At 38.2% G+C, this 13,650-nt stretch overlaps 1 protein-coding gene across 1 annotated transcript; it reads right to left on the minus strand.

Moving 5' to 3' along the window:
• Positions 1-11,596: 11,596 nt before the first annotated feature.
• On the minus strand, positions 11,597-12,547 carry LOC118858533 (vomeronasal type-1 receptor 1-like). The gene has a single exon (XM_036769097.1). The coding sequence runs from the start codon at positions 12,545-12,547 to the stop codon at positions 11,597-11,599; it is 951 nt and encodes a 316-aa protein (XP_036624992.1).
• Between the last annotated feature and the right edge of the window lie 1,103 nt (positions 12,548-13,650).

Raw genomic sequence — 13,650 nt, forward strand, 5'->3', positions numbered from 1 at the left:
GGGATGATATCTAAAAAAATAAAATCAATTTAAGGGATAAGAGAGGAATATATTGAGAGAGGGAGAAAGGGAGAGATAGAATGGGGTAAATTATGTCTCATAAAAGTGGCAAGAAAAAGTGGTTCTGTAGGAAGGGAAGAGTGGCAGGTGATAAGGAATGAGTAAATCTTGCTCTCATTGGATTTGACCTGAGGAGGGAATACCATACACACTCAATTGAGTATCTTACCCCACAGGAAAGAAGGAGGAAGAAGATAAAAAGGGGGGAATGATAGAAGGGAGGGCAGATGTGGGGAGGAGGTAATCAAAAACAAACATTTTCAAAAAGGGATAGGGTCAAGGGAGAAAATTCAATAAAGGGGGATAGGTTAGGAAGGAGCAAAACATAGTTAACCTTTCACAATATGAGTATTGTGGAAGGGTTTTACATAACGATACGCATGTGGCCTATGTTGAATTGCTTGCCTTCTTAGGAAGGATGGGTGGGGAGGGAAGAGGGGAGAGAATTTGGAACTCAAAGTTTTAAAAACAGACGTTTAAAAACAACAACAAAAAAAAGATTTTTTTTCATGCAACTAGGAAACAAGATACACAGGCAATGAGGCATAGAAATTTATCTTGCCCTACAAGAGAAGAAGGGAAAGGCGGATGGGAAGGGAGTGGGGTGACAGATGGGAGGGCTGACTGGGGAATGGGGCAACCAGAATATATGCCATTTTGGAGTGGGGGGAGAGTAGAAATGGGGAAAAATTTGTAAATCAAACTTTTGTGAAAATCAATGCTGAAAACTAAATATACTAAATAAATTTTTAAAAAAAGAACAAAAAAAGAGTTTTCACAAATAAAGACAATGCAAGCAATACTAAAAGTGAAGCAGAAAGGTGGGAAACAATTTTTATAGCCAGCATCTCTGCTAAAGGTCTCATTTCTAAAATATATAGGGAACTGAGTCAAATTTATAAGAATACAAATCATTCTCCAAATGACAAATGGTTAAAATATATGAGCAGGCAGCTCTCAAATGAAAAAATTAAAGCTATCTCTAGTCATATGAAAAATAGCTCTAAATCTCTATTGACTAAAGAAATGCAAATCAAAAGAACTCAAAAGAACACATCATACCTATCAGATTGGCTAACATGACAAAAAAGGAAAATGATAAATGTTGGAGAAGATGTGGGAAAATTGGAACATGAATGCATCATTAGTGGAGTTATGAACTGATCCAAACATTCTGGAGAGCAATTTGGAACTTTGTCTAAAGGGCTATAACATTTGCATACCCTTTGACTTACTACTACCACTTCTAGGTCCCTATCACAAAGATATCATAAAAATTAGAAAAAAAATCCCACAGGTACAGAAATATTTCTAGCAGTTCTTTTTGTGGTGGCCAAGAATTGCAAATTGAGGGGATGTCCATCAATCAGAGAATTGCTAAACAAGTTGTGGTACATGATCGTAATGGAAAACAATTGTTCCATAAGAAATGATGAGCAGGTGGACTTCAGAAAACAACCTGGAAAGACTTAACATGGACTGATGCTGAGTGAAGTGAGCAGAACCAGGAACACATTGTACACAATAACAGCAACGTTGTGTAATGACCAGTTTTAATAAAATTACCTCTTCTCAGCAATGCAAGAATCTAAGACAAATCCAAAAGACTCATGATAGAAAATGCAGTCTACACACTGAGAAAGAAACGTGGAGTCTGAATGCATATCAAAGTATACCATTATCTCTTGTTATTGCTTGTTTCTTCTTTCTCAAGTTTGTTCTCCCTTTGGTTCTAATTCTTCTTCATGATATGACTAATGTGGAAACACGTTTATTAGGATTGTACATGTATAGCCTATATCAGATTTCTTGTTATCTTGGGCAAGTGAAACACAGGGAGGGGGAGATATTTAGAACTCAAAATCTCGGGGAGGTGACTGTTGAAAACCAAAACGAAATAAATAAATAAAATTTTAAAAAATAATAATATAAGAACATGCAAAATAGAGTAGAGATGACTTTTTGGGAAGGTGCTCAACAAGATAGAGAACTAGTCATTTTATCTCATGTTCATAACCCCTCAGACCTCTCTAAAACAGAAATTATGCACCAGAGATAAAGGAATTTCAACTGTCTTTATGGTCTAAGACACCAGGAGCTCAAAAGAAAGTTAAAAATTTCACTAATGTCTAATTTATTCTAAGTCAGCTCCCCAACCTCCACCACTCACCAGATTACTGACAGAAAGGCTGTACGACCCACCCCAATCCATGGGCTTGCAATAAAATGCAACCCCACACCTTGACTCATTCTCCCTCTTTCCAGTGCCATTGAGGTCCAGGGTCCAAAAAGCAAAAATTTGTTGAGGTTTTAATAGCCAATGAGGCAGCTGCATTTTTTGCTGTGACAGAGAGCAGACAAACAAAAAGAAAGAAGCATTGCAATGGTCTTAGCTTTCAACAAAGCTCAAACCCATATCCCAACCTTTCCCCTGCCACTCTCATCCAAACTCCAAATGGCAAAAATATTCCCAGGCTAGGAAACTACCAAGTGTGGCAGCACTTTCTAATAAGGAAGTAGAGAACTGAGTGAATGGGAGAAAACATCACCTGTGGGATAGGAGGAAAGGAGTGATTATGCAGCATTCTACTAACCTTGAGGTAAAGAGCCCAGCATCTGGTGGGGCCAGTTCTTTACCAATAAGGGTCACCAGGAGCAGAGACCCAAGATGTTGAACAACTAGGCCAAGACAAGTGGAGATTCAAACGCCAAGAAATCATGGAGGGAGACAGACAGACCAAGAAAGAAATCAGAAATTGGCAATAGAAGAAAATAAGGACATATAAAAGGTTTCAGAGGGGGAAGAAAACTCAAAGACTTTGTGCAACAGCAGGTTGTTGTCTTTGCCTTTTGTTCTTGAAGAGAACCATGACATCAGGGAAATGATGACTTTGATTTGAGTGAGGGATGTCTATACAAGGTCACCAGCCTCACTTTCTCCTCCAGAGCCACATGAATCCAGTGGCATGACATTCCCAAGGATGACTGGAGATGGACCAGGGTGCATTGGAAGACCCTGCCCTTTTAGGCTAAGATCTATTCAGTTGCTCACTGTGAGTGAGGTAATGCCCATTCAGTGAATAGACCTCTTTAAGCGTTAGTCAAGGGATGGCCCATTTAACCAAAACTCAAAAATATAAACCAAACTAGGAGGGGAAGACCTTCAGGGTTCCTGGTCAAAAGAGAAAGTTACTTTTTAGTATTTACATGTACTCTGTGATAGGAAGGCAGGGACCTACTGTCCAATCTACCAGCTCCAGGGTGAGGTGGATTTAAGGCTTGCCTTTGGAGAAAGAAATCTAGCCAGCAAACCCAAAGTAAAGGAGTCAGCCTTCTGCAATTGAAATGTGCCTGCAGAAGCAAATAAACCACCAGGGAAGACCATAGAAAAAGGAAGTATGATCTAAGAAATGAGTACAGCCATAGTACAAATCCTGTAAAATGAAAGAAAATGATTTAACACTTAATGAGATAGAAAGACAAAACACTGTTTCTGAGGGGTGGAAAGGAGAAATAAGTATTGTGAGAGCAGAATTTATAAAGTGCAGGATGGAAATGATTGGCAGAAGAGAAAAACTTCAATCTATGATGGTAATTTTTGTTTCAAAGTTAGGACAGAGAAGATGACTGACTGTGAGTGCAATCAAAACATCGATTCTGGAGACAGGATGAGTCGAGTCAACTTAAGAATTATAGGTGTCCCAAAAGAAAATAAGTCAAAAAACCCGAGCACCATAAAGCAAGAAATAATACAAGGAAGCAGCATTGAACTTCTCAACATAGGAAAAAGAATCCATAGACTACTTCCAGGAAGCAAAGGGAAAAAATTGGGGCAGGGGGTGGCTACAAACTCCAGGACTAAGAGTGGTTAAATTTAACAATTCAACTGGGGAACAAGTTCTATAAACAAGTAGCAGGAAGACTTCCAAATAAAAAAGGAAGAAAATTTAAGTAACAAAAATCTATTCTGCACCTTGCAGAAAGAGGAATAAGGAAGGAAAATGGATGGACTAAAGGAGACAATAGAATACTATGTTGCAAAGGACAGTGGAGCTCAGGATGAAACCCAGAGTAATCTGCTCTGCAAATCTGAGCCTCACTATAAATGAAGAAAAGGATGGAGGTTCAATAATAAAAATGCCTTAAAAGAATTCTAATGTAAAACCACAGACCTGAAGAAAGTATTGCCTCTCAAATAGCACATAACACAGAAAACAGACATTCAGGAAGGGGGAGGAATTGTAGCAGACAAGCATAGCAACTGCAGGAGAAAGTCAGCAGAGGAGAGTTAAAGAATATTTTACAGCTTTATATAAAGAGATACGGTTGAAAGTGGAAATCTAATTTACATGATGATGGATAGGCAGACCTGTGATATGGTGGACAGAACCCAGCAATACCCCTCCTACTAGTGAATCACTGTTTTCAAAGACTATAGTACAAAACTGGAGGGCAGGTTGAAGGGAGAAGGGAAGGTCAGAGGAGAATATGTAATGTGCCCTGCTCAAGTAAAGGGATAGCAATGAGGGGGAGGTGACTCCTATGATTTCTCAGGAAGAAAAGAGCCTGCCAACAGTAGGTGAGGAGGTGGGGGAAGGAATTGCAAAGCAGTTAAGGAAAGTGGAGGTCTTATTCTGGTAATGGGAGGGAGATGTTATTGATGAATTCTTCTGTGGTTGAAGAGAGATGTTCTGTGAACAGAGATAGGGATCTTATGCTGGACCTCTTGTCTGTCTCCATCTGGTGATAAAATACTTGAGAACATATGAGAACAATGTTCCTGACTGGGAGAGTGAAGAATGAGATTAGAAACTCCTAGTAAAAGTGTCATGGACCTAAGGAGGAAATTTGAGGAACATTGGGAAGGCAGATGATCACTTGAAGGATATAAGATGACACTCCCAACCAACTCCTTTGTGGATATTTAAAGTCCAGAATATTGCAAATTGCATGTTTTTGAACTTTTTCAATGTATTGAGCAGATATACTGATTCTTTCCTCTTTTATTTTTTGGTCTTTAAAAAGAGTATTTATTTTTGGTCTATAAAAGTAGTATCTGTTATGGGTGAATTTCTAGGAGAGGTAAGAGAAGGGATATTAGGGGAAACTATGATCATAAAAAGATCAATAAAATCTTGTTCAAAATTAAATACATTTTAGGCAAATTAGGGGTAAGAGGCAAATTTCTTAGGGGCAAACTTAGTTCTCTAAGTTTGCAAAGTTGTAAAGGTTCATTTAACAGAAAGCACAAGCTAAGTTAAGAAAGTAGTTAGAGATTCTAAGAAACATGGTCAAGGAAAACATGCATTGCAGGCATGGAGGGGAAGATAATTTTGTACATAGTGGCAGAAGATGGAAGGTTTCATATGGAAATCAGCAAGAAATCACCAGTAACTACCTATTACCTAAAGAATCAAATGTACTCCTCAGTTTAGCCTTCGAAATTTTTCAAAACATTGTGCAATCAGTTTTTCTAGCCTCACTAAATTTTACAAAAATTCATGATTTCTAATGTACAGTCAAACTGGCACACAGAATTTTTTTCATATCCTGAACCCCATTTCCTATCTCCATGTCTTTTACATGGCTGTTCACTAAGCCTATACTCATTACCTCCTCATATCAATCTTTTTGAAACCTATAATATTTCCTTTGAGACATACCTCAAATATCATCTTCCACCACAGGGTTTGTGGATAGTCCACACCTTCCTTCTGCTCCTCTCCAACTCATGAAACCATCTCATGTGTTTGTTTTGTGTATACCTTTTAATTTTATGTTATATTTTCTGAAAGAATTTAAACTTCTTGAGGACTAGAATTATTTGAGTTTCCTGTTTCCTTAAGAGTGCCTCACACATATGGCTATAAAGGTCAATGATCCAATGATTGTAGAATTTGCAAAGGTGAGGTAGGAATGAGCTAGGTATGAATGGATATTCATGTTTTAATTAGGTTTGATTTGGATTTGTATATGATATTAGAATGAAAGGCAACCACTGGATATTTTTATTCATTAGTTTGTTTTAGCAGGTCAGTGCTGCTGTCAAACCTATACTTTAGGAATATCACCCTGGTAGTGATCCATGGTTGGTTGGTTGTTATCCCATGTTCTTGAAGAGGACCAAAATGACATTACTATGTTTGAGTCAAGATTCAACGTGTCTGACTGGCTGATGAGGCCAATATGAGTTTGTAATGCTCTGCCACAAATCAGGTACATATAGTCTGTGTGAGCATTTGGGGTCAGTACTCCAAACTTGGACATCCTATGTTTCCTTTGACCTGTTTCAATTCTGCTTTGCTCATAGAGCACAGCACTTTCTCTAATGTGGGTATGCACCCCATGGTGAGTGGTTCTGTGTCAGTGTCTCCCATGTCACACAATCAATTCCAAAGTTTTTGAAAGAAACTTTGAGAATGTCCCTGTATCGCTTCTTCTGACCACCATGCGAAACTCTGTGAGTTCTCCATAAAATAGTGTTTCTGGCAAGCAGATGTTTTGCATTCAAACAATGTGGCCAACTCATCAGAGTTGTACTCTCTGAAGCACAGTTTAAATGCTTGGCAGTGTAGTTCGAGTGAAGACCTCAGTGTCTGGTATCTTATCCTGCAAGGTGATCTTCAGAATCTTCCTAAGATAATTCAAATGGAAGCGATTCAGTTTCTTGCCATGATGCTGGTAGACTGTCCAGGTTTCACAGGCATACAACAATGAGGTCAGCACCACAGCTCTGTAAATCTTCAGTTAGGTAATCAGTCTAGTATGTCTTATCTCCCATACTTTCCTTCAGAGCCTCCCAAATACTGAACTAGCTCCGGCAATGTGTGTCTCAAGCTCATTATCAATGTGAACATTCCTTCAAAGTACACTACCAAGGTAAGTGAAGTTATCCACAGCATTCAAAACTTCTCCATTTGCTGTAACTGATGGTTCCATGTATGGATAGTGTGGTGGTGGCTGATGGAGCACCTGTGTTTTCTTGGTGTTAATTGTTAGGCCAAAATTAGAACAAGCAGCTGAGAAGTGATCCAAACTTTATTGCATCTCAGCTTCAGAGGCTGTGCTGAGTGCACAATCATGTGCAAACACAAAATCATGCTCCAACACTCCCTCCACTCTGGTCTTGGCTTGTATCCTTTCAAAGCTGAAGAATTTACCAACAGTATGGTAGCTGACCTTGATGCCATGTTCATCCTCATTGAAACCATTAGACAACATTGCTGAAACCATCATGCTAAAAAGCATGGGAGCAAGCACACAGCCTTGGTTCACTCCATTGGTGGCTCAGAAGGTACAAGAGCATTGTCCATTATCTAGAAACTAGGCAAGCTTGCCATCATGAAATTGATGTACAATGCTGATAAACTTCTCCAGGCCACCAAATTTTGACATAATTTTCCATAAGCCCTCATCACTAACAGTTATGTAGGCCTTGGTCAGATCTACAAAAATTGTATACAGACCTATGTTCTGCTTCTGGCATTTCTCCTGGAGTTGTTAGGTAGCAAACACCATATCGACCGCTCCTCTGCCCTTTCTAAAGCCACACTGTCTCTCAGGTAGATGACCATCTTCCAGGAAAAGGGTTAGCCTATTAAAGGGGACTCTGGCAAGAGTCTTGCCAGCAATAACCAACAGAGAGACTCCCCTGTAATTGTCACAGGACCATCTTTTGAGGGTTCTGACTCCCATGAGAAATGTCGTGCTGTACACCAAATCACTGAAAGCTGCCCACTCCTTTTCTGCTCCACTGTTGCCAACTGCATGTTGGCTCAACTTTTCCTCCAAGTTAGCAACAAACTGTTCCTGCTCAGAGAAGAGCTCTAATTTGTTGACATTAATTCTTCTGATAATCATTTTACCTTGGGGGGGCGGGTCATCACTTTTGCTGAATGCAAATATTTAGCTTGGAAATTATGTCTATGATCTGTCCAGCACTCTGCACCACACGTTGCCTTCATCACTCTCACATTCTGTCTCTTCTCCTTACAATTACATGGTCTATTAAATGTCAATGTTTGCTGTGAAGGCGCATCTATGAAGTTTTATTGTATTTAGGTAAAGAGAAGACAGCGTTGGTGATGAGAAGGTCATGAGATGCACAAGTCTTCAGTGGTAAGTGACCATTACTGTTGCTGTTTTCAGCTCCATTCCTCCCTAGCCCTCCCTGCCAAGTCTGCTACTCTAGGCCTACTCTAGCATTAAAGTCACCCAGAATTATAAGCATGCAGGGATTTGAACCTTCATAGAGATGGCCAATGGAGGCACATCATAAACAAGTCAAATCAACTTGAGTGTTTATTTTGTATACACCTTCTAAGTTTGTGTTACCTTCTCTGAAAGAATTTCAACTCCTTGAGGACTAGAATTGTTTGACTTTTCTATATCCCTGTGAGTGCCTCACATATATGGCTATAAAGGTCAATGATCTAATGATTGTAGAATTTGTAAAGGTGAGGTAGGAATGAGCTATGTATGAATGAATATTTATATTTTAATTAGATTTGATTTGGATTGGCATATGACCTTAGAGTTAAAAGCAACCACTGGATATTTTATTCATTAGTTTGTTTTAGCAGGTCAGTGATACTGTCAAACCTATACTTTAGGAATATCACCTTGGAAACTACCCATAAGCATTGGTCCATTACCAAAGGTTCAAATGCACATGGATGACATAAAATGTGATACATACTTTACATGTATTTATACTTTACAAGGCTTTACAAGTACTAATACTCTGTCTTGTTTTTCCTTACCCATATGTTTCGGTGAGATCATAAGATCATAAGACTATATTTTTGTTCTAACTTTTGGGTATTCAATTTCTCTTCTCTAAGCAACCAAGGCATATGAACTTAAAACTACATTATTCTCACACATATGGTAAATAGAAAAAGCAACAGTTGCAGGAAACATCTCTTGAATGGACTACTCTACTCCCATCTTCCTTCCTGGGGATTCAGATACAGTCCCCACAAAAGATTCATGACATTAATTACTGAAAAATTGCAGCATGAGTACCCTACTATTCATGATTCTGAGGTCAGTTGAATGTAAGTTGCCTTCTCTCTTTTCCTTGAGGCTGACACTGCCTTTGTGAATAAAAGAGCATATTTATACCATCAAATAACTTAAAACAGACACCTTCAATGGCTGCCATCGCTGCTAATTTTTCTTCAATAGCCACTGGTTTTCCTCAGACACATCTTGTTGTTCATCTTATGACTTTGAATCAGCAGTTGGCTTGCTTCCCTCACAACTAACATCTCAGTGAAATTGCTTTAGCATGCGCATAGTTGAATGAAATGTATGTCGTAAGTTTTTGTTTTTGCTTTGCCTGAGAGAATGTATTCAAATCCTGACTTTTTGTATTGACTTGATGTAGAATAAAATTTTCTGATTATATTAAATCAAAAAGGTTTTGTACAAACAATGCCAATGCAACAAAGATTAGGAGGGAAGCAGAAAATTGGGAAAAAATTTTTATATCCAGTATCTCTGATAAAGGCCTCATCTCTAAAATATAGAGGGAACTGAGTCAAAATTATAGGAATACAAGTTATTCCCCAATTGACAAATAGTCAAAGGATATGAACAGGATGTTTTCAGAGAAAGAAATTAAAGATATCTATAGTCATACGATAAAATGCTCTAAATTACTATAGATTAGAGAAATGCAAATCAAAACAACTCTTAGATACCATATCTCTCCTATCATATTGGCTTACATGACCAAACAGGAAAATTACAAATACTGGAGAAGATGTGGAAAATAGAGAACACACAAGTATTCTCTATAAATTTTTCAATTGCCAAATCCACTGGCCCTTTCTCAATATTCATTCTTCTAGACCCTTCAGCAGCTTTTGACATAGTCCATCATCTTCTCTTCCTTGACATTCTCTTCTCTCCAGGTTTTCATGACCTTCTCTCCTGGTTCTCATCTTATCTATCTGCTCACTTTTTCTTAACCTTTCTTCCTGAATTTTCATCCAGGTCTTCTTCAATCACCTTGCCTATATCACAGGGCTCTGTCCTGGGACTTCTTCTATTCACTCTGTATTTGATTTCATAGATGATCTCAGCTCACTGTGATTCCATTTTGTCATCTAATGCCAACATTTGTCAGCATGACTTATCCAGACTTATCCTTTTCCTTAACATCCAGACTCACATCTCCAATGACTTATTAGACATCTTGAATTGGGTGTCAAAATAGATACCTTAAATCCAACACATCCAAAACTGAACTTATCATCTTTCTTGCCGAACTTTCCTCCTTTCTCCCTATTACTATTGAAGATACCAGTATCCTCCCTGTTAGCCAGCCTTATACACCAGCATTACACATTATCCAAGACTTCTCTCTTTCTCTCACCTCCCATATACAATATGTTGCCCAGTCCTTCAGATTTTATTTTAAAATTTCTTGAATATTTCCCCTTCTCTCCTCTCAAAATATAATACCCTGCTGCAGGTATGGATCACCTTATGCCTGTGCTATTACAGTAGGCTCTGGTTTAGTCTCCTTACTCCAAGTCTGTCCCTACACTAGTCCATTATCCAGTCAGTTATCAAATTTGACTTCCTACACTAGGGGTCTGATAATGTGATCCTTTTATTCAATAAATTCCATTGCCTCCCTATCACCTTCAGGATCAGATACAAAGCACTCTGATTGACATTCAAAGATCTTCAAAACCTAGGCCCTTCCTACCTTTCCAGATATGTAAAAACCTTCACTCCTATGCACTCACAAATGACACTAGACATCTTGCAATTCCGGGCTCAAAACACTACTTTTTCTGACGTTATTCCTTTCCACTTGTTCTTCTCCTATCCTTTAATCCTCTCCCTGCTTACCTCTACCACCTGGCTACTCTGTCCTCCCTCAATACTGAGCTGCAATCCCACCCAGTCTACAGGAGACCATTCCAAGTCTACCAGACTAATATCTTCCTTCTGAGATTGCACCTATTCACATTGAATATTTATTTTTGTATAATTCAATAGTTGTCTAAATGTTTTCCCTGCTTATCATAATGGATAATAATTTTGCTCTTGTTTGTATCCTTTGTACTTACCACAGTGGCTGGCATTTGCTAAGCAATTCTAAGACTTATTATTAGTGATGTGCACAAGAAGAAGGAAACAAACCCAATGCTGATGACATTAATTTCAATGTACTTAATATAATATTCAAGTAGCCTCCAAAAAAATGACATTATGCATTTTGTCCAAGCTTTTCATGTTACAAAGAAGGATAATAAAGCAAGTAATGGTGACATGACTTAACCAAGATAAAAGAGTTATGTAATATGAGTATATGGAACAGGGCCTGAGTCCTCCTGATGATCATTCACATACTTAGGAGTAAAAGAGAAAATTTCCTTTCGAATTTAATTGCAGTATACTAAATTTTCATGTGGCATTTTATCAAATTCCTAGGTGTTGAACTATCCATTTTTTCCAGGACTAGAACTCTGAAATTCATAGAGTTGTTGCAGGAAGATTAGATTAATGGATTTACTTATTCATCTATAAAATTCTTATGACGCCTGAGTGTCTTTGCAGTCATACAGTGGAGCTTTGTGATACGACTCTCACTGCCAATCAGCAATAAGGGAGAGACAGCAGGGTAACATCCGCCAAAAAAATTTGCGATGGTTTCCAACTCAGCATCTTTTTCAATATTAAAAGTTTCATATAAGGTGATACAGTTGTTGAGCCAGTAGAATAAAACAAAACAGATCACAAGCAAGAGGATTGTCTGTGTGGCCTTGACCTCAGGGAAGGATTTAGAGGAATGGCTACTGCTATAAATGTGCTGCACTTGTTTACTATGTCTATAGAGGAGAAGCACCATGTAGGTGCTAGACAAGGCCATAAAGACGTGAAAAATAAAGTCATGAAAAGTGATAGCAAACATCCATGCAGCACTATGTAGACTATGATTTGTTGTTGATCTTACTATGAAAACATGTGAAACATAACGATATCTAGAAATTGTGACATTTTTCACTGCTTCAGGGGTTTCAAGTACACTAAAGTTGATCAACGCATTGGTGACCCAGAAAAAGAGGAAATAATATACAATGTATTTGGGGGCTCTAACTTTGATGGTTGCCCATGCAGAGATGTTGGGATTGATGATGAGGGCCTGGAACATACTCAGAAGACTTGTTGTGCAGACAGAAAGTCCCCGGGCAACTCTGTAAATGAACATGAGGGCCTTACATGCTAAATCATCCAAAAAGTACCTCATTCCAAAACAAAACATGATTTCTGGGATGCCTCTGGCTAAAAGTGCTGCCATATTGGCCATAGTCAAATGAGCAAGAATCAAATCCATTGGTTTCTTCTGGTGAGGCTTTTTGAATGAGATACAAACATAAAGCATTAGCAGCAGTGAATTGCCTACAAAACCAATGGCACATTGAAAGAAGAATGTCACACCAAATATCAGCTCACTGGATACCATTTGTCTTCAGAGATTCAGTAGATATGATGGCACAATTAATGGAAGAGCCTAAAAAAAGGAAGCAGTAGATAATCTGAACACTAAAGTGATGAAGTTGCATGATGTCCACAAACATTAGAACAACATCTCATTTCTTCCAGCAGGTGGAACATGGAGAATCAATGGTATCCTATGCTAAAAGTTCATAAGATCATATATCTAGAACTGGGCATTACCACCGTGACAATGAACTCCAATCCCATCAGTTTGTAGACGAGGAATCTGAAGTATGGGGTGGTAAAGTGAATTGACAACAGTCACCAGAAAAGAAGTGTATTTAAATAGTTTCTACAATACATTATCTTACTTCTTTTTTAATCCTAGGAAAGTACATTCCCTATCCATTGGTCTTCCCTGGATTCTTCAATTAAGAGTCCATATTTATTTTAGAATTTAAAAAGGATGATGAAAAAATATAAAACGGCACTGTAGCAATAGTTTGCAAATTTCACACTACATAGAGCTCACCACAGAAGAAAAGTTCTTGGATTTTTCCTCTGTTACAGGACTTTGATGCTGCTCATGATTAGCTCTGCATTGCTCTACTGAAGGCCCTCCCCACCTTACAGTCCACCTTACAGTGATCAAAATTGCCATGTAATTATTTCCTATGTGGAATGCTGTCATCTGGATTTTTTTCCACCATATCTCTTGAAAACATTCAATATCAGTAGTATATTTCAGGTGACATTAATAGTATCTGCATCATTCTAAATTTCTTTTGGGGAAGCTGGGTAAGGTGGGTATAGTGGCAGTGAAGCAAATAGGAGGGTTTATCAAACTCCACAGAACAAGCTGGATTTTATTTAATTTGATCCATTTTATTTCACTTAAACTATAGGTATAGTGAGACTGTCTAAACCATTTCCTGACTCTTTTCTTTGCCACAGTTCAGTACCAAAGGTTGTTCTGCCTGATGTTATGTAATTAATCTACAGAAATTTCTCTCAATATACATACTTTGCCTCCAACTCAAATCTATGTTTCATTTTTATACTACTACTGAACATTTGAAATAGGCCTGTGATGATGTGACTTCCTTGCAGATTTTTCTTATTCTTAAT

This window comes from Trichosurus vulpecula, chromosome 7 (genome assembly GCF_011100635.1).
Source record: "Trichosurus vulpecula isolate mTriVul1 chromosome 7, mTriVul1.pri, whole genome shotgun sequence".
In the NCBI taxonomy this organism is placed as follows: domain Eukaryota; kingdom Metazoa; phylum Chordata; class Mammalia; order Diprotodontia; family Phalangeridae; genus Trichosurus; species Trichosurus vulpecula.